The sequence below is a fragment of the Aspergillus versicolor genome (assembly GCF_001890125.1).
Source record: "Aspergillus versicolor CBS 583.65 unplaced genomic scaffold ASPVEscaffold_10, whole genome shotgun sequence".
Taxonomy (NCBI): Eukaryota; Fungi; Ascomycota; class Eurotiomycetes; order Eurotiales; family Aspergillaceae; genus Aspergillus; species Aspergillus versicolor.
This window is the reverse complement of record NW_024467533.1, coordinates 1,012,043-1,037,433: the sequence shown is the minus strand read 5'-3', so window position 1 is coordinate 1,037,433 and position 25,391 is coordinate 1,012,043. Positions and strand designations below refer to the sequence as shown.

Below are 25,391 nucleotides of genomic sequence, written 5' to 3'. Positions count from 1 at the left end.
CACGTCCGGATTCCCCCGCTCGTTCGCATTTACGGCCTTTTCGCTCATTTTCCCGTTCAGATCGGCCGGACAGCAGTTTTTCCAGCCACACTGCAGCTTCACTTTCTCGCGCTCCTTCGACCGTAACTGCTGGCTCCTATTACTCCGAAGCTCCCAGGTCCGCTTCGCAATTCAACTCTTACTCTGACAACACAATCTCCAGGTCAAACACACACCTGACCGTAAACTCCAAGGCTGGGACGTCAATGGCTGGTTTGATGGATGTTGACCGCAGCCGCTCGCGGCGGGAGCGCACCTTTGTCGGCAGCGAATGTGCTGTCTGTGAAGAGCCATTGGAACACACCCTGCGTGGTGAGCGCGTGCTCCAATTTTCATGTGCCCATGTTGCCCACGAGGCTTGTTTCTACGAATACCTACGCGAAATCGAGGGTCAATTCTGCCCGACATGTGATGCGCCATTGGGGCTTGACTCAACGCGAGGCGGCAACGTCCTAGACATTGGTAAGCAAAGTTACACCATAACGTACCAAACTGTGATGGCTAACATGGCTTGACTGCAGAAAAATTGAGTAATATTGTCCGCTCTGTGAACAGCGATGCCGCGACCCAGCGGAGTGGGTTGACTACACCCACGCCATGGGATTCTGTCACAAGCCGACAACACCCTCCTAGTGAAGTAGGAAGTCGGCCGTATAACCGCGACAGCCGGGATCCTTACAATCGACGGGATAGCAAGGACACCGGAAGTCAGCGTGAGCGAGTTGAGCGTCTGACCACGGGATCCCGCCAACAGCATTCTCGAAATGGCAGTGCTGCTGGGTCCTCGGGCGAATACCATGAACGTCGCCACGACTATGACGTTCAAGCGATGGAGTCGGACTTGAGCCCCCGGACGGCCCCGACTTCGAAGAACCCCATTCCGGCACCCACAGTTACCATCCGCAGCGAGTTCCCGACACTCAACCGGTCCCGCCAGCAGCAGTCGCTCACGTGTTTGATCACGGTTGAGATGCCAGAAGGGAACTGGCGTCCAGATGCGGAGGATCTGCGAAGTGGCTCGACAACAAATTCGCAACCCAAGGATGAACCGTACCCATCTCGCTTCCCACCAATCCCAGAGCCGAAGCCTGCGTCATTTGAACCTCAAGAGAACCTTGAGGATATTGCGGAAGAACTCAGGACTAAGGTGGACAACTGGCATGGTTTAGAATTCCAACGGTAAGCCACACCTCATGTTCTATCCTTGTGTTAAGCTGACCTTCTAGATTTGGCAAACTTCGCTTGCATGGCCACATGCGGGTGGGCAAGGACCGCGAATCATGGCAGGAATTGGAGTGCTATCTGTTCCAAGAAATGCTCATTTGTGTCAAGGAGAAGCGGATGCCAGATCACCAATACGATCCTCAATTGCCGAAGCCCCGTCCTCGATGCACACTGAAGGGTTCAATTTTGATCAAGAAGCACTTGAAAAGCATTGAAGACCTTCCTGGTATGTTGTTAACGGCCTTACCATGACGAGGGAGCCAAGCTAACTTTATTAGATGAGCCTATTCTCACCTTACACCTATCTGTCAGCGAACTGCCCTGCTTTTATCTTCGCTTCCCCAATCGGAACCAGTTGGACATGTGGCGCCGTGCGCTTTTGGACTTCAATGCTGTTGATTTCCTTCGCAGTCCCGAGTTTGACTTTGATCGTCAATCCGGAGCAGAGGATGATGACTACCGAACTGGAAATATGAAGCGACAAGCGTCGTTGAACTCCTCGTATGGTGCGGCGCGGTCAAACGCCACCGCCATCACCGACTACACAAACATGGGTGTGGAGACATCGCCGATTCAGTCGGTCCATATTCCGGTAGATATCGTTGTGGTGATTCCAGTGTCTTCGTCCATGCAAGGCCTGAAGATTACGCTGCTCCGCGACACTCTGAAGTTCCTTGTCCAAAACCTCGGACCCCGCGACCGCATGGGTCTGGTGACCTTTGGCTCTAGTGGAGGAGGGGTGCCCTTGGTTGGAATGACAACAAAATCCTGGTCCGGATGGTCTAAAATCTTGAGCTCTATTCGCCCTGTTGGACAGAAGAGCTTGCGAGCGGATGTGGTTGAAGGGGCCAATGTAGCAATGGACCTGCTAATGCAGCGAAAATCGTCGAACCCGGTCTCAAGTATCCTTTTAATCAGCGACTCATCGACTTCTGACCCTGAAAGTGTGGACTTTGTCGTATCCAGAGCTGAAGCTGCCAAGTGAGTTGTCCTTGATGCCTAACATGGGGGCCAACTATGCTGACTAAGTATTCTAGGGTTGGAATTCATTCATTCGGACTCGGATTAACACACAAGCCGGACACGATGATTGAGCTATCGACAAGGACAAAGGGATCATACCTTTATGTGAAGGACTGGATGATGCTGAGAGAATGTGTCGCTGGCTGTCTTGGTGCCGTCCAGACAACATCGCACCAGAATGTGAAATTGAAGCTGCGACTGCCGGAAGGCTCCCCAGCCAAGTTCGTCAAGATTAGCGGAGCATTGCACACAACCAAGCGAGCCACAGGACGAGATGCTGAGGCTGCTCTTGGAGACTTGCGCTTTGGCGACAAGCGGGATGTTCTTGTACAGCTGGTGATTCCACCAGATACAGCGACCCATGAATCTCCCCCGCAAGACCCTTGGGAAAGTTTGGTGTCCGGATTGGAAGCTCTAGGCGGCGTTTCGGATGGCGACGAGCAACGTGTTTTGAGTGTAGAGGAGGTCCCGTTGATTCAGGCAGACCTGACCTACGGCGACTTGCTTCGGGATGGCCATCTGACACACTCACCACGCCCATCGCTCCTGGCAATCACCATGCTCCCGCCGAACCCTCGGTACAAGGGCACTGGTAGACCGGGCACACCTCCTATCCCTCCTCATCCGTCCATTGTCCAACGTCGGATGGAGTTGCTCACTTCAGACATGCTGACGCGTGCTTTGACACTTGCCTCTCGTGCGCAGCACGACCGAGCCCAGCATCTGTTGAAGGAAACCCGGAGTATCCTCAAAGGCCTAGGAAAAGGCAGCCTCCCTCCACTGCCTCCACCTTCACAGAAGCCCCCCAGCGACACAGAATCCCGCGGCGAAACACCCACCTCCGGCTCTCCCAAGTCGTCGAACTTCGACAGCCAGTCATCGACTGCTTCTGACACTGCCACCATCACTCCCGTCGCAGCAGTGGACAACCAGACCATGATGGCTCTCGATGGCGACCTCGAGTCTGCCTTGGAGTGGATCAACCACCCGGCCGTTTTTGGGCGGGACTCTCGCAAGGCAGTGCTGCAAAGCATCGGTGTGATCTCCTCGCAGCGAGCATATACCTTCCGGTCGCCTTCCGAAGCACACTGGGCGCAGCGCATCACGGGCGTGCGACGGCTGATCGAGCGCTCAAGAGACTGGCGCGAAACCGGTGACGACGCATTGACCGAAGAATAACTTAGACATGATTGATTACATTACGCGTTGGGCTTACTCATTCCGTTACTCTCGATCTTTTGAATATTTCCTTTTTTTTTGAGTTTTGATCTATTTTCGGCTGGCTAGACACCCGATTAGTTCACTTTGTTTATGATACCACTTTGTTCACCATGGCTGTGCGGCACGATACCACGGTTCTATTTGATTTACCTATACTACACTATCATACCCTAATTTTCCTATTTTCTTCACATCTACTTACAACTTACTGTCTCTGTTCGGAGCGCTGGATGGCTATCTGTCTATATCTACGCCTGTTGTATATGGATCCCCTTCTCTTGTTGTTTTCTTTTGGTCTGGGGATTGTGGTCATGAATGATGTATGCTTGCGCACCCTCAGGTTCTTACTTATACAACCTGTGATAGTCATGATTGTATAAGAAATCTATACTGCATTACATGTTATTGGCACCATATCGTATATCTCTAGTGGATTATTATCTTCATACCGCCATTTCTCCAACTATGTCTAGACTCATCTCGACCTGCTCACCCAATTTAACAGTACCAACTAAATTAAACCCAACGGCACTGCCACTTACCATCTCGACTTCCATCGTGAAGAAACCCTTCGCGATACCTGCCTGTAGTCTCAACTGTACGGTACCACCAGCTTGATCCCCAAATCTCGGCGCCAACGGCATCGGATTCCAGCTTGTGAGAGGCTGAGCAGGGGTCCGGCGCTTCCAGCCAGCTCTCGTATATTTTCAAGATTCCACCGCCCCAAATGAATATAGTGACTGTTTACGGGACTGATAAATAGGAATGGGTGCTGGGGATAATTATTAGTTTGGTGCTGGATGAGAATTCCAGATAGCTTCTCTTCTGTTTGCCCTTCCTACCTGGTCTGATCTGATCTGGCCTGGTCAAATAAAGACAACAGCTGCAGGGTCAGTGCTTCTAGGCGCATACGTACGTAGGAAGGAAGGCACTGCAAATGCAGCGACCCAATTACGCTCCTAAATACAGACTACGGACCCCTTGCTGCTACTTGCAGGTTAGGCCTCGCATGGGTGTGCCAACAAGACCTGGAGGCGGCGCTAAATCGAGAACTGTAGAGGGAGATGGCTTTCTTTGATTCTTGTCTTTGAATTTGTCTGGGTTGGATCGGTGACTACGTACGAACGCCGTGTAGATTGCTAGAAGAGGGGGGGGATACATGGCGTGGTAGAGATTCCCAATTCTCGTAGTATACACTGAGTGAGCAAGATATCCCCCATAGCTCTACATATTCAAGATTGGCATCAAACCCCCTCCCATCGTCACTCAGACCCTGATGGTTTCAATCTGCTTTTGGTTGGTTGGTCACCTGTAGGGTCAGCGCTTCCAGACATTCAGTGACATCTACCATGCATCCCATTTGCATGCACATTGGCCCTGAACCCCGCAGGGAACTAACTGGCATGACCTCACGGCGCCAATTAGAATAGGAGTCGGAGCCAATTATAGTACCCCGAACGGTGTCTTGTGTAGAATGTCTCCCGGGTTGGACCGGGGGATTACGCGGTCAAACGTAGACGAGGGAGATGATGCACACAAGGGGTCATCATGGGGTTGCTGGGCAAGTATTCCGTGACTTCTGTGTCTTGGATATAGATGGGTATAACCCGAGGTCTAAGACACGGGACCGAACAGGGGAGTCTGGAACGGACATGCTCAGCGAGGGGGTCATGGAAGAGGGGATAACTTCATTCATTCATTGGCTTACTGGGGATGTAAACAGTACAGTGTACTTACAGTACGCTTGATACTGAGAGTTCCAACATCGTCGAGGTGTAGTGTCATGTTCTTTGATTCGCGCATTGGATCAGATGCAGAGACTGACGTCCCGTTCTCTTCAGAGTAACTAGAACTTAGCTAATGAGGTGGTCGAAGTCAGCATTCGTCATCAGAGAGAGAGACGGATATGGACTCTTGCATCTTTGGAGATGTTTCCAGTGTGGTCTGGAGGAGGCCCAGAAGAAAGCAGTGGCGATGCGTAGAGGTGATCCTGTTCTAGATCTTGATTCCAGTGGGGTTCTGCAGTATGGACCCCATAGCGGCATGAAGAATCTTCGATATCCAGGAATCTAAGACGTAATCAGAAGATGGAGAAAGGCTTCGGCCAGAAAAGAGAGTATCGGTGTAGAGTTGGCGATGGTCTCGACTTTGATCTTCAGCGGGGTTCCCTTCCGACGGGCCACAGCTCTCCATAACGCCCCGAATAGTGTTGGCTGTTGAGTATCTAGGGGTCCAAGACACGGGATTGATATGAAAAATGAGTCTCCAACCAGATAAGCGAAGAAGACGGCCGTAAGCTTGATCTTGGTCTCGATCGTGATTTTCAGCGGGGTTCCCGCAGTCTGTTCTCCATAACGGCACAGGCGCTCTTCAGGTAGATACCGAAGGATCCAAGACACGGCATTGATGCGAAGAACATGTTGCCAACCAGAGAACGGGAAAGGCCAACAGTTGAGTTCTATCCTTCTGGTTATTGGTCTCGACCTTGTTCTTTGGCGGGGTTTCCGTCTCACGGGCCACAGTTCTCCATAGCGGGACAATGAATCTTGGGGACCTAGCATCTAGACACGACAACGAGGTGAAGAAACGGTCTCTAGCTAGAGAAGGGAAGACGTCATGCGCGGATTAGTCGTGGTCTCGATCTCGATTTCGGTCTTCAGACGAGATTCCACAGTACTCCATAGCGTCTCGAATAGTCTTCGATATTGAAGGGCCCACGACACGGAATTGACGAAAAGAAAGAGTCTCCAATGAGCAAACCAACGTAGGCGGTGCATTGACATACTGAAATGGAGAATTTGAACATGCAGGCTGCGTAACGAAATTGTTTGTATAGTGTATATCTTGGTGGCGTCAAATAAAACGGGCCCAATATGGGGCCAGCGCTTCCCAACCGCCCGCATTGATACTGTAAACCTTCCCGTAGAATTCGAAAAAGACGACAAAGGCAAGTCGGAAATACATGGCAGTCTTGCCTTCCTTACCCATTCTGCTTGTATTGAATTGGCCGGCGAGAGCCTTGCTTAACCCCATCCTAATTCCCCGCAGAGTATCCCAAACTCCTCCGCGGCACGGCAACAAACAGTTTCAGATCTCAACGTACAGAGCAGGGATGGGGCCCAATCAAAGTATCTCCACAGAGACAATAGCAAGCAGACTCCATTGTCTCGGTTATCTCCAGCGGCTGGCCCCTGGCGAACGCGTCAGTTATAGTAGACTTGGCAGAGCCCGTTAAGCGTCTTATTCATTCCCATATGCATTTAGCACTAAATATCAGGCGTGAGTAACTGTCCAGCCAGCCCACTCTGGCGGTTAGGGCTGGGAAGGCAGCCTTTTAGAATGATTGGACAAGTTCTGGGAGCCGTTCGGGGCGACTCTTGCTTTTGGGTGGGCTAAACGACGTTCATACCTATACGCTGGAACATAATCTGGATGGCCAGGATTCTGAATAACTTTGCGGATTTACCATCTTCAATTCTGCTGTAATGATGTCAGAGATTGTTCCTCTCTGCAGCTGCAGTATGGACCGTCTAGCCAATTGGGCCTGGTATTTGATTTGGAGTGCCCATAGATCTAAGATTCATGATTATCCGAGAGTGTGTCGATTTCGGCCTGGCTTTTTTGACCTGGAGAAGAGGTGAGCACTTTCTTCGACAGTACTTAGGATTTTATTATTATAGGTGGACCGTCGAACAGGTTCTCGACTATGATTATTCCTCTGACGACCCCTACGATGACGGGAGGCAACAATTCATGGCTGAGGCGGTAAGGTGGTGGATCTAAACTTCTGGTGGATATTAAGATATCCCTTGTAAGTCTCAATTTATTGAAAAGCCCTCCTAAAGACGCAAAAGGTAATTGACTGTGTGGTCCCGAGGAGGAGGAGGAGGGGAGGGGAGGGGAGGGGAAGGCTAAGTATAGAACAGCAGGAACGAGCTCTTGCTTGCCAGCCAACGAGAGCATAGGATGGCTGCTAGACGAGAAGCCTAAGTAAGACAGCGCGGGTAGATAAAATAAAGCTCTATCTTTATTTAGAACTGAGCTACGAGGGAGATCAGGGGGGAACTGAGATGACGGTATAGAAGTTGATACTTTGTATGGGTTTATAGTAGTAGGAGGCAGGGTGTACGATACGATACGGTACGTATATCAATACAGACCGTACAAATGCATCCGGATCACCACAAGTGCGACGACAGGAAGGTGATGAAAGACAGTCTAGCGAAGCTTGGGACCGGGAGTAGAATGAACTGACCAAGAGCAAAGACGCGGAAGCGCCGTGATGCTACAAGGTGCAGGCTGATTTCCGTGCCTGATTCTATAATTAACTAAAGATGGGGAAGCTCAGTGGTCGATTGGGCGAATCAGAGGGACGAGGATGGGTATAAACGGTCAAGCGATTCCAAGAATAACTCCCCAGGGCTTGCTAGGGGAGCTTTTAGCTTGACAGGTGGCGCGAGGAGCTTGTTATAGGCGAGTTGTGTTGGGATCGAATGGGGAATTGGCCAATGGGGGGTGGGTTTTATGAGGAAGAGCCGTGAGATTGGGAGGGAAGACTTAAAAAGGTTGATGATGATGGTGGTGATGATGATAAGAATAGAAACTGGACGGAGATGAGCAGAGCTAAATTTAGAGAAGTGAAGATAGAGAGATGAAGGCATGCTTGCCAGCGCGTAGAGAAGGCGTCTGTAAGGGCAGTTGATATTAGCGTTGGGAGCCAGTGACGTGCTTTGTGGAAGATGGACGGGGATTGGCTGTTAGCTGGGTTGATTTGAGCGGTTTTTATGCGCGTGCAACTGACTGTAAATTTAGACTCTCGAGTGCTTACGCTTGAGCTTTCTGAGCCCCGAAATCTAGAAAATAGCACGCATCAAGCGCAGCCTAATTAAATAACACACTCAATACTCTCTCATTAACTCTCAATAACCAAAGTAATACCAAGCAGACCTCGTTGTTGGGCGCAAGGGAGGGGGAAACGGTGAAGCTGGAGAGGTGAGGTTAAGGTCTAAAAATAACTCTCTGATCTGCCGCTATTCTTAGAATCCCACGCGGTGCCAAGACTGCCTGTTTTTGCGCTCCATTGGACACACCCTGGCGCCCTCGGCGGCTAGATGATGGTTTCTTGGAGGAGCGATTGTGCAGCTGTCTCTGATTGGCTGAGACAGTTTGCTCTTGCGTCTGGTGCGTTCCGTATTTAGCACCTTTCCGGGGGTTGATGAGGGGGTCAAGACTCAGGGGCACACAGTGCATTGAGCGACACCGACATGGCAAACAGGAGCTCACCAATGATAGGTAAGATTGACATCCAGGTCGAACTTAGTCAAGCTGCCAAATTATTCAGCTTAGAAAGCGTCATAACGGCGCTTCTCGTGGAAGATGATTCGTCGGAGACCCTCACGTAGACAGACCCCGACATCTCCTTGTAAATTGAACACAGCGTTAGAGATTCTGCATGTCAGTATCTCTAGTCCAATGGACTGAGCAAAGGTAGCCGCCAGAAAGCAGTCTCTATGACAACCTCCGCATTCGCGCCGGGGTGGATAAGGGAGTAGGGCGGCGCCGACCAGAATCAGGGTCCATGCCTCCGCAGAGCGCTTGGTCCGACGGTTTGAGAGCGGTAGCGCCCCCTTACCCTATGCCAGACAAACTCGTTTCCAGCGTCATGATTGGAAGAGTGAACATCCCAGATCGAGTTCTGCAAGCTATACCCTTCCTGGACGCCTAGCTCTGCAGGAACATGTTTCAAATGCTGACCCTTGCCCTCTTCTCAAGAGAAGGCATGGGATACCTGTGGTTGACTGAGCCGCGCGCCTTTGTGCAGTTCGCCAGGTCCAACAATTGGAGGAGATGGAACCCCAAGGGTATCCTGAATCTGTGGGTATATTGAGGGGTTGATTCAGATAGCGCGCGACAACGGTGTTGAGCGATGTTGAAGATGTCAACAGCGCCAAATTTTTGAGCTGATGGCTATATAATGCTGCAAGTTACTGTTCATTGCCATTGCTTGCATATCTCTGTCGTTTTCTCGATTCTCAAGCTTTAGCCTCTTCTCTTCTCTTCTTCTCCTTCATAGACTCAAGGTTGTCAGCTGGTCTGTCCTTGACTTAATCACGACGATCATCCGTAACCCGAGCCGTCCAACAAGGCTGTGCAAAGCTTTACGAAGACATCAGACGGCCAAGCAACGGACTGCTGTCTGCTAATTTCCAACACCCTCGCAATCACACACTGGCTGTGTGTTAGTTGTAAGTGGGCCGCCCTGGTATTTGGGCGGGAAACAGCACTAACCCGTTTAGGGGTACTAATACCGTATTGATACTGTCTGGTACAGCATACACCGTACGTTTACACCAGCTCCTCCTTCGGATGATGCCTTGTGCTCCTCGTTCTATTTCCAGCTCTGACTGATATAGATCTCTTCTTCCCCTCATCTGCCGGAAGTCATTCTCTTCATCTTCCTTGTCCTCCCACATCGCCATCCTCCGCCACCAACTCTACAACTTTTCTCTACAACTCAGAACTACACATCTCACAACTACAGCTTCACATCTTACAACTTCACCATTTCTACACCTGGCACACTACACTTAATACATTGATCATGGCTCCTACAAGACCACATCTGCCTCCATTGAGCACTCCAAAGAGCATGACATTCCCGTCAGAACTCCGAGAGCGCACCTACACATGTCTCGACTCTGCCAAACCAGTCGACGCCAGCAAAAAGTCAGAAGACATCGACATGGCCATCACCCCGCCATCAGCATACACTGAGTTTCTCAATACCTTCAGTCCCATCTTTGCCAGCCCTACCAGCTCTCGTGCAAACTTCTCAAAGTACATGCTGGACAAGCCTCGCCCTTCACCAACCTCTGCGCCCCCGAGCGCTGTTGACTTCCCTTCTTATCGCTGCCACGGCCGCTCCCACGGTCACCGTCGCAGCAACAGCAATGGGAGTGCCAACGGAGCCTCAATCAAGCATGCTACTCTCCTGCCTACCCCCTCACCCCGCTGCGTGAACAGCCCGAGCAAAAGCCCGGACCATATTCGCCGTCTGCGCCTCCCTCCTCCACAGGCGCAACAAGGGCCGGGTCATCTCTATACTCCAGTCACACCTTCGCCTCTAAGTGCGGCCAGCGCATACCCCTACCACCGCCGACATTCTCCGCGGCCCTCCCACCCGCATCCGCACCCCTACGCTTACTCTCAGTCTCACTCTCAGTCCCCGTCTGATTGGCGGTTTCGCCAGCTCGAGACCCCTGCTACAGACGGGTCGTTTAACCTGCGTCAAGTTGTTACGACAACGGTTACGTTCCGTGTTGCACCGAGACTTGCGGCGCCACCGGCGGGGAAGAGGAAGAGGGCTGGATGCAGGAAGAACTTTTGACTTACGTTTACCCTCCCCTTGCTATGTTAGTTACTACCATCCCATCATCCTTCTGGGAGGGTAGTGAATCCGCAAGAGCTCTGGAGCGCTTGCCGGCCTGGGTCAGGCACCCTCAAAGTCCATCGATGATCTGTTATTTTGCGTCCTGATGTATTTCCTATTCCTGTCCCGTTTTGTTACTAGAATTGGTTATGGCATGGCATGGCGAGTATTCTTTTTTTACTTGGATTGGAAACGACATGCATGCATCGCGAGTACGGGGCCGGTTTCTCGGAATCGGGAGTTGGGGGAGTTTATTGCTTGCTTGATTGCTTGCTTGCTACTGGGCTCTGATATGTACTTAATCTATAAAAAGCCCTATCCAACTATTCTGTCTACTTATCTATGCATTCGTACAGCCGGGGAATGTCTCCCTTTCTCAGCGCACGCATCATCGTAACATACACTCCATCCATATTCATTACTGCTCATCCATACCGTCCGTAAGCCAGCCACTTACCCTCTAGTCTAGATTACTAGACTTAGCCACGTGGACCCCAACCAAAGTAACGGACCTTGGAAGTTGGATTACGGATAGAAGGCGCGCCGAAGGATTCCAGGATCCAAGCCGCCAACCAATCCCGTCGGTAATTCGACCCAACGGCGCCAGTTGCGCGGTTGCGAAGACCGGAGTCGACGAGGCTTCTTCCTTCCAGAATTCCAATGTTGGAGTGAATTCCCTGGATAACTATTATTTCACTTTATTGGGCTGTTGGAGATGGTGGCGGCGGTGGTGGATGTGGATGTGGAGGTGGTCCGCGGGTAAAGTGGCAGTGGTTGACACTTCGACGGTGTATCTTAATTTTCAGGACTTGGAATGGAATGGGAGCTTCGAGGGATAGAACTTGGCATTAATGGCGGAAATTACCTCTTTCTTAGTCGACAGACTACTATACTCCTAAGAGTAGTGCTACCGGGACTAGCACTATGCGCCTGCACTTCACATGTGAAGAACGTTAGTACCACAGTAGTGCGGATAATATGAAATCGACAGCGCGAAAATTAATGAGTACTAATGGCGGAGTTGTTTCCGGGTTCCCATATGCAGTAATTTAGAAAGAAAGAAGAAAAAAAAAGTTGAATTGAAAATAAGCTATATAGTCGGAAATAAGCTAAGTACATCCGAAAGAGGAAATAGAAGAGGGGACCTTAGAGGCGTAAGGAAGAAGAAAAATATATCCATGAATATAAATAAAAATAGAAAGGAATAAAGGCCCTCTGGGAGTGGAAGCCTGTCCGTCTGACCTGACCATCAACACCGACCAAGCAGCTGTAGTAATGTGAGTAAACGAGGGATAGAGAAGAATGTAGAAGGTAACGAGGGTATCAGAGGCCGAAAAATAAGATAAAGAACAAAATTGGAGAGAAGAGAAGAGAAGAGAAAAGGAAAAAAAATAAATAATAGACAGAGGTAGGAAAAGAAATAAATTAGAGAAATCAGCAAACAGAAATCCAAGCAACCACGCGCAAAAGACAAACGCCACCGATTGAGAAAAAACAAAAAAAAAAAAAGAAAGTAACAAGAAGAAACACCAGACAAAGCAAGGCTGTCATAACATTCAATGGGGATCGTGATCTTTGTTGGTTCGATGGGGCCACTACATCAGTAAGTAATCCCATTTATTCTCCTTCATGACATTTCGCCAGCAAGGTAGCGGCTCAGGACCGGGCTCCGGCGCCTGAACCTGAGCCTGGTCCTGCTCCGTGCTGGATGCATACTCCGACGAGGTCGAAGACGCCGGTGAAGACGGTGTACTGTCGGCTACTCGCCAGATGGCTTTGAGCACGCGGTACATGCGGCCAAAGCTGCCAAAGCTGCCTAGGTACCCGAGGGCAGTGACGCGCTCTGCCATGACCTTGCGGAAGAGAGAGGAGGGAATGGAGTGCGCGCCGGCCATGAAGAGCGGCCAGACGAGGGCGCGATCGAAGCCATGCGTACCGGCGGGGATATATCTGAGGGTGTCGACGACGGCAGAGACGAGCGTTGTAATGGAGGCGTCGTACGGATCGAATGTGGGGAGAAGGCTGAAGAGATAGATGCGTGCTCCGAGGCGGAAAAGCGTTGTTAGGATCTTTATGAGGGCGTCTGGGCGCACGATGCCCGTGTTTGTGAAGGGGATTTCGAGTGTTGCGTCAAGGGGCTCGGTCCAGTCGAGCTGTGCGACTAGAGCGTTGATATGCTGGCAGACGGAGAGATCGTCGACCTGGTTTTCGCGCTTGAGTGATTCGAGACAAGCGATCTCGGATATGAGGTACATGATGCGGTCGTCACAGCCCATTAGTGGTTGGAGCCCCGAGGAGACGCCGCGAAGGTGCTTTGTGCGATAGGTGTGCGCGAAATGAGGGGTTTCCCCAAGCATAGTGGCGCCTAGGATGTCAATCCAGGCGATGAGGGAGACGTTGAACCGGCTGGGTGCGCTGTGGAGCATTTTGACAACGTTGGTAACGCCTCGGAAGTGAGCATGCCAGGGAATATCAGGCAGGTAATCGTCTGAGGTGCCCACTGAGCAGTTGTAGAAGATTATGGCGAGGGTGGCATCCATGAACCCTATCTTGTTGTTGTTGGCGTTCTTGAGAGCCTCGGTGAGCTGGCAGATTGCTTCATAGCGGTGCTTCACAATGTCATGGTCCATCTCATCGTGCATTCCCATGCTGGTCTTGAGATGAATCGCGGAGACGCTCAGACAGCAGTGCATGTACGAGCGGTTGGACTTGACAAGGCTGAAGATCTCGCGGACGCGGCCTGGTCCGGTTTGAAGGGGTTCCGACATGGGGAACACCAGAGGAATAACATTGTCGATGAAGTGATTGAGTAGCGGCCTGTCGGTTTCATTGATTGGAATCATAGACTCTAGACATGAAGACAAAGGTGCTGGTGCTTGTTGGTATCCGTAAGGGTTCAGTGGGTTATATGGCTGCTGGAGCATCTGCTGCGTCTGTGATGGGAAGAGGGTGCCTGCTGTTACTTGAGTTGGCAGGGGGTTAAGCCATTCGGAGTTAGACACCTCAGGAGTAGACATCTGTGGCTGCATGGGGTTGACGGGAGTAACAGGAGTAACGGCCTGAACAGGGTTGGCTGGGCTGACGGGGTTGAACGCCGCTGAATAGGGGTTAAGCACAGTAGGAACCGTAGGAACTGGTGCAGGAGCAGGAGCAGGTGCGGGCCACATAGTCTCGCTCTGGGATCTGAACTCGAAATTAAACGGGGTGACGGGGGTGGCGCCAGTTGCAGTGACCGGGGTGGGAAGCGGCTGGGCGACATAAGGCTGCTCGGCATAAGGGTTCACAGTGGTGCTTGGTGGCTCTCCGAGTAGGGCGTCAGCTGGAGCCGGCACAGACTTGCCGGGGGATTTGCGGCACAGCTCTTTGATACGTTCCATGTAGTCTGTTCCATGTCAGTAGGTATGACGATTATTAGCCTAGAGGCTAAGTAACTAACCCTTCAAAGAACCTTCCTTCTCCATAACCTTGGTCTGGCGGATGCGCTCCTTGACCCGGTCCCTCTGGCGATCACGTTGCTCCGGCGTTGCCCACCACTGTGGAGTCTTGTACTCGCAGCGAAGGCCATGCTTAGAGCAGGACTGGCAAGTAGGCCTCTCTTCATCACACTTCTTCCGTCTAAGTCGGCAGGTAAAGCAGCCTGTATGTAAGTAGTCAGCAAATAAAGACTCGCCAAGCCGCACCGGACGTGTCAGGTTTAAGTTTATTTGGCAATCATGCATGCACACATGCACGGACAGTGGGCACATACCCGAGCGAGATCGACGATGCTCCCTAACAGGGCTTCTCCTCTTCGGTTCGGGGACCGAGGGGTCGGGCAAGATGAAGCGGTTATCACCCTTCTTTGCCGACGACCGTCTCTGGGAGGACTTGGTGGACGCCTTCGGCATTGTGTTTGACTCAGGCAGGGTGGTGAGGTCAAAGGACAATGAAGTATAAGTGTGCCCGGCCGATGACGACAAGCTACCTTGGTCAAGACAAGACAAGCGATGGTCAAGTAAGACGAAGGAGGATGGTGACCTGAACCTCTGATGTCGAGATGAAACAGAGGATGGAGTCATGAAGGATGCAGGGCCGTCAAGGTCTTTATGAAGTTTGTATCAACTTAGTATCATCACCAATTCTCAAACAGGGCCCTGAATAAAGTGCTTCTATTTTTTGCATCCCAGGGGGTGCACGTTGTTTCAGAAGTCAGAACAAGAGAACCTGGAGTGGAGAATTATGCAGATAGCAAATCATCAGGGCCAGCGCGATCTAGATATTGAAACAGAGGCCTAAATTGGGTGTGTGTGATAGAGGAAAACAGCCGCTTAACCCAAGCGCCTGGGGATGAATGGGGTTTGAAGATCGCTCGATACCGCTGCCATGCAGGCCACGGGTTTAAACACGCGTTACTGGCCTGTTAGAATCAAGAATAAGAGCTGGGCAAAGGAACTCTTAGGACACTGGTGCGCCGTCATTGTTGATTTGATGTCCGGCGCTTAAATGATCGGCTCTGATTGGCTCCACACCAGGAACTGTCGTGGATTTCTTTTGCGGCTTTGAACAGCTTCTTACCACTTCTTTTTCCGGGCTTTTGGGGTTCAGTCCTTATTGTCCATAGCACTCAAAGTCTTCTTAAACAAGCAGATTCTTTTTAAGACCCTGATTACAACGCGTTTTTCCCGCTGCTCTCTACTCAAGAAATGGCAGAACTACAATGTGATGGAAAATGCCATCAAATCGTGAGGCCAAGACGCTTAATCTGTAAAATGGCCAATGGGGCTTCAGGATTGAAGAAGTGGATCTCGGCCCGCTCCCAGAGTGGAGCGAATCTTAACCGCCGAGCTGTCGATTGGCCTGTTCCTTATTCATGTACCCTTAATTAGTAACACTTAACCGCCTTTGCTGCACCTTAACGGCATTATAGCACCCGATTACCTGCAGAGTTCAGCACACTAGTGAGGTTAAATTTAGCTAAATCACCCCTCCTTGACTGAATGTCCTATTAATAACTTCCAGGCTGGTGTCATAATTAGCAACATTTAACCGCCTGGCTTGAGCTAAATTGCCCAATCGCCAATAGCACACCGAGAAAACCCAACAAAACCAAGCCTAATGCCAGCAAAATCAACTTGAATGCACACTTTTTACTTGGCTTCTGGATCGTGCACTTTTGCTCCCCGCAAGCATAATTAACATAGAACATTGCGTGTCAATATCACTTCACAGGGCGATTCTTCCCCGCTACCCTTTCCCTTCCCCAGAATCTGGCGCAGCGCCGCTGATGGCTGGCTCGCTAGTGAGGGGTTCTCATTTGCTCTTTTTTTGGTTTCTAAATTAAGTCTACCTGCGCTCGCTAGTTAGCTATCGTGATCTGTGTAGTATGCATTCTTTTAATAGATTATCCCAAATACCCGGTAAACATGCCATGCAACTACTGTCTCTGATATTCTGAACCTGCATCGATGGCGACGGAAATAGAAACCACGCGATTCAAGCTTGAATAACATCGTGGGTTCGTTCTAGAGATATGCAGACGAAAATAGAAACCTCTCACTCTTACCCCGACTCCGGTTCCCTCGAACCTGAAACTTGACACCTGAAACTGGGACTCACATCTCCGGACTCTAGACTATTGTGGGCCATGAAGCATGGAAGCATTGGCCATTGTAGATTGAAGAGCCTCTATCGAGGTTCTCGATGCGGTTCTCCTTGCCTGGCAGCACAGTATTCACCTAAACTGGCCACCTAGGAACACTACTCAAGGTCAAAGGCTAGTACTACAAGATCAATGGTTGGGAGTACAGTAGACACGCTCTTTGAAGCTTCAAGTACCTATATATCCTGTAGTTTGAGTATATGAAATCTCAATGGAAGAATATTCATGGTTCATTGTTGCATAAATGGATGCCCAAGTAAAGAGCATAATCGTGCACTGACACCTCCAAGTCTGACATCGGACGATCACTCCCCAGTGCTCCTGTCATACCCGAAAATACCTTATTGGCTATTGCCCTAATTACAATTGAGAGAATGCGGACAGAGAAAGTCTCGTTTTTCACTTCACTTCTGAGATCCAACGTGATGCAATGAGGGGCTTCGATCCTGAAGGATGTACTTTGTTTCCCAGTGAGCCCGTGACTGTGATTGTAGGATGTGACTGTCCGGATTGTGTGGTGGCTTCGGGCCAAATCAGACCCGAGATCCATACGGAAAACTTTGAGCCCTGGGTCTCGTCACAATCACACCGACCGTTCCGTCTGTCCCGCCCCTAAGGATTCGTTTTCCGGATGTTTCAAGATTTGATATCGTCGATTGTCGATCTTTGATTTTCTCTCTTTCGTATACCGTGTACCATCCCTCATTCTCCTGAGGTGGATTTCAATTCGAGATACCCGGGGTTGGGCACGAACACGAATGGCTGTGTAACTGACTCGGGAATATTCCCAATACGGCCATTGTTGCATGAGGGGAAACCCTGTATCTTCCGCAATCTACTTTGATTACTGAGCGGGGAAGTGATGTGAATTCTGCGGTGCATCTGCGTTGCGCACCAAAGCTACTGCGGGATCGAGGCGACTAGCCCTCTTGGTAGTGACACGTCGTAAATTAGGCAAACGACTTGTGAGCCAGGTTAAGGGCTGGTTCGAGCAATTGGCATTGGCTTCTTGAAATAGAACCGAGCGAAGAGTAGCTCAGATAGTTCAACCCGGCGACAAATCTGGAGATTGGCGCGAACTGATATCAATGGTGTGATAAAGTTCGGATTGCTATGAGACGATGGACATGAATTCATCATTGTCGAGGACAAAGAAGTACAGCAAGAACGAATGGAATTCACGAGAATAGGCGCCGTTGGGGTGGTTGCTGGGGATATACCGCTTCAAGTACTCCGTCGACGGCCAGCCTCGCTCGAGGGCCAATGCCCACGATTCGACACAGCATAATCCGGTTGGAGATAAGTGCCGCTCCAAATAGAGAGATTGCACAAATCGCGAACGATTCCTTACCGCTGGGGGAAGGGATAGCCTGACAAAAGATGGGCCGCCAGTCACTGAGTGCAAGCGATTGGGCGAAGAGGGACGAGAGCAGGGAAGACGAGGCCAGCAAGGCGCGTGCAGACTCGATGTGATTGCTCAGAGGATCGGTGAGGAGCAAGCTTCCCTGGGGAAGGATGGAAAACGAGAGGTGAAGGATCGAGGAATTTGTGGCCGCAGAGCTGCAGCGCTAACAGTCAGCAGCCAGTCACGGGCTCCAGACGGCGAATCCCACGATGCGATCCCGCAGCCCGGCGCGTACAGACAACACATCGGCCTCTCACAGCCTCCCATCGTCTGGCCGGCCCCTCGCTGCGTCTTGGCTCCTCACGGGCGTGGCTTCCATTGGCTGTTATTTCTGCGGGATCAAGCCACGAACCTCGAGCTACTGCAAGGTGATCACTACATCACCGTCCTCTCACGAACAACGCCCGCAAAACTGGCCATTCGGCTGTGCTGCATCGATGTCCGTTGTGAAAACGAAAGCGCTATGTTTCACCATCTCTGCGAGTCACGGCCCTCGCTATCGCCGAAAACAACCTGTCAGAGTGATTGTCGCTGGGGCTACGTTTTAACGCACCCCCTCCCCTGCCATCTGTCGCTCTCGCCTTAGGCGCCGGCTCATCTGCTTGCCCCGTTCTTATACTCGCCCTCTCCTCGTTTCACCGTTTCTCCTCTTTTTTATTTTACCTCCCTTTCTCCGTACGAGCTCTTCTCGTTTAAGGATGCAGTTTGGCCCTCACTAGAACTGCTATTGGTATCATTGAGTGATATCCTTCAGCTACCATACTGAATCCACCCCTCCCTGACTGGTTCAGAGTTCTCTTCACACTTTAACACAATGGTAAGTCAGTCTAAGCTGGTGAGCATTCGAGTACTCGAGCGAAGTCTAATTTCATGGATCCCAGGCCACATCACTTCGTGCTCGGCGAAGGGCAGCGCCCGCACAAGTCAATACCAAGACCGCTGGATACTTCAACCCTGACTGGGAGGTCGTAAAAACCCGCTTATCCAACGCAACCGACTTCGCCGATACCGACTTTGAATACAGCGATGAAGAAGATGAGTCCCCACGTGTTAGCATGGGCTCAGTAAGTATTACTGTATATCAAACTAAGAATAATAGCACTGACTTGGATCCGCTCTAGTTTGGCCATGACAGCAACTCTTCGATTTCCACACCTGACATTGCCACGCCAGATAATGCACCAAGGCAGCCTTTCAATTTCCAGCTTGACAAAATGATAAAGGGACCCTCTGGTCCTCATCTCTTCCGCTCATCGGTTGGGTCGATGGGCTCAGTTCCTCCCACGGCAGAAATCGACCTCTATTTCGAAAGGTCGCCTGTCCAAACACGTTTCTCCCAGCCCGAGTCCCAACCTGAGTCCCAACCTCGGTTCAGTCAGCCTCAGTCTGAGCCCACCGACTCCGAGCCAACTCCGAACAAGTACATGTTTTCTCCCTGCACACCCAAGGCTTATAATACGGTACACCCCGACGTCTCGCAAGTCGCAGAGCAGGAGATTCGAAACTGGAGTCCCAGCCAGGTAGCTCACTGGCTACACATCGGTGGATACGATGAGACCGTGATTGACACATTCCTGATCAACGATATCACTGGCACAGTGCTTCTTAGCCTCCAGGGTAGCGATCTGAAGGAGTTGGGTGTCAAATCGTTCGGCAAGCGTCACCAGCTTATGGGCTCAATTGACCATCTACGTAATACCATGCGGAAGGGGTCCCCACGGGTTCAATCTAGTCTCGGTTCTTCTCGATCCGGGTCACCACGTGCGCGGAGGTCCTATGTTATGACTGTCTCACCGACTGGAGAGGTCCTGAATGGCCCAGAGAGTCTTCCAACTCAGGGCCAAGAACCAGTAAATAACAAGCACGTCTCCATCGTGGGTATTGAACAGGTTCTCCCGAAACCTCACAGCTGCTCCAAGGGAGTAAACTGCCCCAAGTACCGCCGAAGGCAACGTCAAATCGAGAAGCTCGCTGCTGAGTTTCCTAACACCGTTTTTTCACCTGCAGGGGATGCCATGGTTGCAGGCAACCCAGGCAACCCTGAAACAGCACAAAATCTGCTGCGGCCCACTTCAGATGCTCAGCCATCCGTTGCCGCTTCTTCAGATGTCTTCGGAGCCATGCAGACTCCCCGTCTCTGTGCCGAAGCACTGAATGGAGTAACCCGGGTGGACCCCCAGGAAAGCATCCGGCATTTCCTTTCTTACCAGGGTGTCGACCCTCCCTCTGGCTCCGACAGCGATGAGAGTTCTCCTCACTCTGAGCCCCTTTACTCCCCGCCGCCCAAGACTCCAAAGACGGCTCCTGCGGTTGTCTCGCGGGGCAAGACCCGGTCTCAGAACCTCCGCAGTCTCCCAAAGCTCACGATCCCCGCCGAAGACGAGGACTCGGATGAGTTGACCACTGCCACTGGCCAGCCCGATACCGCTATGTATGCGTCCCCTACCGCTACCCAGCAGTATGGGCCGTTCAGCAACGCCCAGTACATGCCCTCTATCGATCGCTACCGCCAAGGCACACCCTTCACCGAAGCTGATGTGCCTGTAACTGCGATCCCCGATGGGCCCATTGCTCGGGACACCTCTCAATCCGTGCCGCCAAACATGCAGTATGGAAACATCATGCTGCAGCGCCAGCAACAGCAGGAGCCATACATGCGATCCGCTTCCACCCGGCCCCGGACTAACAGCAACGCGCCGTCCCTGCCGCGAGTTCACGAGGACAAGCCGCTCACTCCGATCGACAACCCCTCTGACATGCCAAAGACCTCGCGCAGCATCCCGCTTCACGGCTACAACTCTTCCCTTTCATCCGACCCCGATGTGACCAAGGCTGGTTGGATGAAGAAGCGCAAGCCCGCTCGCTTCCTCCGCCATGACTGGCAAGATGCTCACTTCACTCTCCGTGGAACCAACCTTGCCATGCACAAGGATGAACTTGCTGCCCTTCGGCACTCGCGAGCATTGGACCTCATTAATGTCGACGACTACACCGTCGCCTGCTCGACCAACGGCACCAACTCTAAGCTCTCTGCTGCCTTTAAGAAGTCCGTCCTCCGGTCCGGTACAAACGTAAGCCAGGACGACGCCGCCTTCGCGTTTTCTCTTGTTCCTGCCTCCAAGGAAAATGAGAAAAAGGTCCTCTTCAGCAAGAATGACATCAAGAGCCACCACTTCGCCGTTAAGTCCCGCGACGAGCGCATTGACTGGATGCGCGAGCTCATGCTCGCAAAGGCCCTCAAGAAGGGCAAGGAAGGTGGCGCTGAGATGCAAGTCAACGGAAACTTCATCTAAGCACAGCAACCAAAAAAAGATTAAAAAGCAAAAAAAGGAAAGAAACGAAGCACCCCCGCAACACACTAATCGCCTTGTACTCTATTCTCAAGACCCGACTTCCACCTCACGTCAGTATATGGCTTTTGTTGCCCTCAGATTGCATTCACACTGGGTCTGGTTCTGATTTTCGAACGTACTACTTGCACACATACCCCTCATTATCATCATTTTCTTTTTGTTCCTGTCTAATACATACATACAAGTGACGACTTAACGACCTCTTAAGACTTCGTTGTCCCAGGACACAGCAGTCGTCGCTGGCCGACGCAGAAGATTCAGATACCCGAGATACTCTCCCATTTTATCCACGTGTTTTGCTGCGTTCCTGTTTTTGCCTATTCGCTCTAGCTGCGTTGCTTTTTGTTGGTTTTTTTTGTTTTGCTACTGCGTCTCAGATTGTTATCTGATCTTGTTCTGCATTGTCTGTGTTTATTAGTTATGCATAACCCGGACGATCATGTACCTAGGTAGTTAGTGAGGTCAGTCTGGCCTGGCTTGGTAGAGACTGCGATTGGAACCGTGAGGTGGGAAGGAACTATAGTATCGTATAGATAAATAGTATTGCGGCATTAGTGTCGTCGCTGAGGTGCTTCTTTTGCCGTTCCCAACCCCAGGTGTGATTTAAGTACGGAGTAAGGAGTAGAGAGACTGACTGACTTGTTCAGTACCCACTTGGCGCCGAGTAGGCGTTTCTAAAAATATTTGTTGTATTGACTGCTAATTAACCGCCGGCGTTACAAGCGACGGACTTACGACTGGATTGGCTAAGGCCTAAGGTGGACGCAGTGCTAGGATAAAACCGGATCATCTGATACTGGCTAGGCTAAAACAGCACGATCGAGAAGAATGTATGATTTCTCATAATAAGGTCATCAAGAACGTGGAGCTTGGATCACCCTCTTATGATAAGTAGCAGCATGTATCTCATTACCCCATCATCCTCACAACAATGTAAACCCACCCATCCCCATAAGCCGCGCACCTCACCACTTCCTCCACAGGCGCAGACATCGGCACCGCGGCACCATGCAGCACAGGCTTCGCCAGGACAGGGGTCCTGCGACTCGGAAATAGATGGGGTAGGATAGAGTGAAGTGCTGTGCCGATAGTTTGCGTTTGCGTTTGCGGTGTCCCTGCGGATACTGACCCCGAGATGCGCGATGAAGAGAGTATAGTGGACTGGTTCATCTGTTGCTGGGGCTGCGTGACAGATATCGTTGGCGGGATGGGCGATTGGACCACTTTGAGGAAGGGGGAGTTGGAATCGGAGTCTGGCTTTGGTGGGAGAGGGAGGAAGAGGCGGACAGGGAGGTTGCGGAGGGGTTGATGGGAGTTTAGTGGGAGGAGGATGTTCATTATTCGTTGGAAGGAGGGGAGGTCGACTTTGTCAGGTTAGCGTTGGCTATATGCATGGAAGTCCACGGTTTGGTTTGTTTTGGGGGAATGGGACTTGGGATAGTTTACCATCTTGAACGGCCTTCCATAAACCCGAAGAATCATCCTTCGAGAGAGTCATGATTCCCTTTGCGGTACCGTTGCGCACGAAATCAGCCTCTTTGACGCTGTTGATGAAGGCATCGTTCATGACCATGCCTTGTGCGTCAAGACGGACGAGCTCCTCGTCGGGCCAGTCGCTAAAATGCACAACAAGTCGCCAGGGAAGGGGACCGGCTTCCGAAGTGGGCGAGTAATCATCTTCACTCGATTTGGTCGCTGGGTCCGCACCCGCGTAAAGATCATAGAGGAGACCGACGGGGTAGTGCCATTTCAGCGGGACGCCTTCGAAGGAGAACCAACCGTCATGGGGTTCTGAGGAGGCGGGGTCAATGAGTGATGAAGAGAAGAAAGCCTTGAGTCTGGAGAGGAGAGATGGCAGATATGAAATCCGCGGTAAGGAAATCTGGAACGTTGATTAGCCTAGCTCATAGCGATATGAGGGGCTCGTACGAGATATGGATCTGTCTGGTCGTAGGTGCGACTTTCAGATGGAACGAGAGTAATATGTAGAGGGAGTTGGCCTTCCCAGATAGACTTCTGGATAGAGCTTAATGTGATTTGATCCATAGCCATGCTTGTACCTGACAGAGTGTTAGTGCATTTGTCCTTGTGGAGCGGGAAGGCGACAAACATTACCGAGACTATCTCCCCACGGGACTACGACATAGTCCGCAGAGGCAGGCCCTCCTACGGGTTCAGAAATAGGATATTGGTGTTGCGCAAAACTAAGCAACCGAGAAGATGATGAATGGCGATAGAATGTTGTAGTGAAGATGGAAGAAGTCGTGTTGAGACTCCTCAACTAGGCAACTTTCCCGATCATGGCCTGCACGTGATATGCCCAGTATACTGTTGCTGGTCACGGTGTCTTCGTTACTCATTTTATGATTTAAATAGTCTATAGAATGTAATTTCCAGCTATTCATGCACTTATAGGTTTATAGCCGTTCAATTTCATGGATGCAATCTGTAAATACCCTAGGAGTGGAAACATATATCTGCATCATCTGACAGTAAAAACTGCATATGACCATCTCGAGAATGTATTTATAAGGCTGTTAAACGGCAGCCGAAATATAGAATACAACCTCTTTCTCCTATGCGGAATACACCTACCGGCACAGGGAGAAACCACTACTCATCCTTCGTGAGCGACCTTGAATTAGCCATAGTCATCCCTTCCCATAATATCCCCTTGCGGTCTACCTGTAGGAGTAGCGAGAAGCTCTTATTGAATTCGTGGTCATCGCTGGGGACGCAGAGCGGGCCGACTTTCATGACAGCAAAAGGTCAATGTAGGATTCCTTTTTTGGTGGTTATTGATGGCAGGTGGGCGGTTGCCTTCAGCTTCGCTTCGAGACGCTGCTCGTATCCAAGGCTTTGAAGACCGAATGCCCACGGACAAAGCAAGGCTAGATGAGCTCTGAGGGCACGAGATATGCTCAGTGGTAAGATTCATGTATGCACGGTTGCGGTCCGCGGAGACATTGCACGCAATTTGCACACCGTGGCGCTCTTCTGGGCGTCTCTACCTGAGCCACGTCATCATATTTCCGATAAGAAAGGCAACGGGCGTCCATTCACTAAAGATGCATGGCCGGGGTTTACACTCAATGAGTGCGTATTATAGCCCGGGGCATTCAAATCTTTGCCTGTTATTCGCATTGATACGGAAACGATGATTGTGGCTCACTATTCTGACGTGAAGCGGCTGTAGTGGTCAAGAATGTACTCTGGCCGCTACTCTGTTGAGCTTATGGGAGTGGTCCTTGGTCATGCTGCCAGTATGATCAACACTAGAATATGCACATCCAGTTTGTCGGTTTTGACCTCCACAGACCTTACGCTATGATTCCTGTTTAAAATTAACGACAGAGAATGACCTTGGCGTAAGCCTACCAACGCCGAGTGGAGTGGCTGCAAGCTGCCGAGCAGAAATGGGATGGCATCTGGTCTGCAAGGGATAGAGCCCTCCCTCGCGCCAACGGCGTGCCTTCAGCTTGAATTATGGCCCCTCTCTAAAGCATTCTATATCTGGGTTAGCCTGAAACGCTGCATGCCTGCTCGGTCGTGTTGATGCACCCTTAAATTTTAGTGGAAGAAGCAAGGGATACACGTGGCGGTGCTTCAACGTCGGCTGCGGAGTTAGCTCCTAGCGAAGCAGGATACCAATAACACGCAGAGAACAGACGTAATCCGCAGTAATGTATTAGCCGAGAACGCCTGAGCTGAGCTTTGGTTGAATGAACCAAGTGGCTTGATACGATATGCACGCTGAGGCTTCGCGGGACCCCATCCCCCCTCTCGACCGCAGCTATTGTGGATCAAATTGAGGGATTATCCGACGCTGGGCCTTGTATATTGGGGGAGAGGTGCAAAGCTCATGTTCATCGGGAATATGAGAAGTTGAGAAAGGCTCTAATTAGCCAGTCCGACAGGTATACTGCTGGGCCATCGTGTTTGGTGCATCGAGCAAAACACAAAAGAAGGACGCGCTTAAGCACGGACCATTGGATAGCTATTTGGAGATATAAAATGCGCGGGTTGCCAGAAAGTTAAAGATCGTCCGGCGCATAGGTA

At 51.0% G+C, this 25,391-nt stretch overlaps 7 protein-coding genes across 7 annotated transcripts; 4 read left to right on the top strand and 3 right to left on the bottom strand.

Annotated features, from left to right (window-relative positions):
- Positions 1–245: 245 nt before the first annotated feature.
- On the top strand, positions 246–3,465 carry ASPVEDRAFT_87645 (vWFA and PH domain-containing RING finger protein; the record flags this gene model as incomplete). Its single annotated transcript, XM_040818116.1, has 5 exons — positions 246–501; positions 561–1,218; positions 1,266–1,489; positions 1,542–2,244; positions 2,301–3,465. The coding sequence occupies 5 exons, from the start codon at positions 246–248 to the stop codon at positions 3,463–3,465; spliced, it is 3,006 nt and encodes a 1,001-aa protein (XP_040672102.1).
- Positions 3,466–3,503: 38 nt separating this feature from the next.
- Positions 3,504–3,919, top strand: ASPVEDRAFT_319850 (uncharacterized protein). Its single transcript, XM_040810546.1, has one exon. It carries the CDS (start codon positions 3,618–3,620, stop codon positions 3,885–3,887), a length of 270 nt encoding a protein of 89 aa, XP_040672101.1. The 5' UTR covers positions 3,504–3,617; the 3' UTR covers positions 3,888–3,919.
- A 1,497-nt stretch (positions 3,920–5,416) lies between these two features.
- ASPVEDRAFT_319819 (uncharacterized protein) lies at positions 5,417–6,269 on the bottom strand. Its single transcript, XM_040810545.1, has one exon. It carries the CDS (start codon positions 6,066–6,068, stop codon positions 5,577–5,579), a length of 492 nt encoding a protein of 163 aa, XP_040672100.1. The 5' UTR covers positions 6,069–6,269; the 3' UTR covers positions 5,417–5,576.
- A 3,839-nt stretch (positions 6,270–10,108) lies between these two features.
- Positions 10,109–10,894, top strand: ASPVEDRAFT_32642 (uncharacterized protein; the record flags this gene model as incomplete). The annotated part of the gene is made up of 1 exon (XM_040810630.1): positions 10,109–10,894. One exon carries the CDS (start codon positions 10,109–10,111, stop codon positions 10,892–10,894), a length of 786 nt encoding a protein of 261 aa, XP_040672099.1.
- A 1,637-nt stretch (positions 10,895–12,531) lies between these two features.
- Positions 12,532–14,823, bottom strand: ASPVEDRAFT_32641 (uncharacterized protein; the record flags this gene model as incomplete). Its single annotated transcript, XM_040810629.1, has 3 exons — positions 12,532–14,318; positions 14,373–14,573; positions 14,685–14,823. 3 exons carry the CDS (start codon positions 14,821–14,823, stop codon positions 12,532–12,534), a joined length of 2,127 nt encoding a protein of 708 aa, XP_040672098.1.
- Positions 14,824–18,793: 3,970 nt separating this feature from the next.
- ASPVEDRAFT_32640 (SAM and PH domain-containing protein) lies at positions 18,794–21,272 on the top strand (the record flags this gene model as incomplete). The annotated part of the gene is made up of 3 exons (XM_040810628.1): positions 18,794–18,796; positions 18,861–19,043; positions 19,101–21,272. 3 exons carry the CDS (start codon positions 18,794–18,796, stop codon positions 21,270–21,272), a joined length of 2,358 nt encoding a protein of 785 aa, XP_040672097.1.
- Positions 21,273–22,025: 753 nt separating this feature from the next.
- On the bottom strand, positions 22,026–23,536 carry ASPVEDRAFT_45727 (autophagy protein 5). The gene is made up of 4 exons (XM_040813375.1): positions 23,443–23,536; positions 23,262–23,392; positions 22,779–23,214; positions 22,026–22,696 (listed from the first exon to the last, which is right to left on the bottom strand). The coding sequence occupies exons 2-4, from the start codon at positions 23,382–23,384 to the stop codon at positions 22,242–22,244; spliced, it is 1,014 nt and encodes a 337-aa protein (XP_040672096.1). The 5' UTR covers positions 23,385–23,392; positions 23,443–23,536; the 3' UTR covers positions 22,026–22,241.
- Between the last annotated feature and the right edge of the window lie 1,855 nt (positions 23,537–25,391).

Excerpts from the sequence above, each read along its gene's own strand:
- ASPVEDRAFT_319850 (XM_040810546.1), top strand. The coding sequence starts at position 3,618 with ATGGCTGTGCGGCACGATACCACGGTTCTATTTGATTTACCTATACTA.
- ASPVEDRAFT_319819 (XM_040810545.1), bottom strand. The coding sequence starts at position 6,068 with ATGCTAGGTCCCCAAGATTCATTGTCCCGCTATGGAGAACTGTGGCCC.
- ASPVEDRAFT_45727 (XM_040813375.1), bottom strand. The coding sequence starts at position 23,384 with ATGGCTATGGATCAAATCACATTAAGCTCTATCCAGAAGTCTATCTGG. Across the intron at positions 23,215-23,261 it reads ACCAGACAGATCCATATCTC|ATTTCCTTACCGCGGATTTC; the intron begins GTACGAGCCCCT and ends TCAACGTTCCAG. Across the intron at positions 22,697-22,778 it reads ATGGAAGGCCGTTCAAGATG|TCGACCTCCCCTCCTTCCAA; the intron begins GTAAACTATCCC and ends AACCTGACAAAG.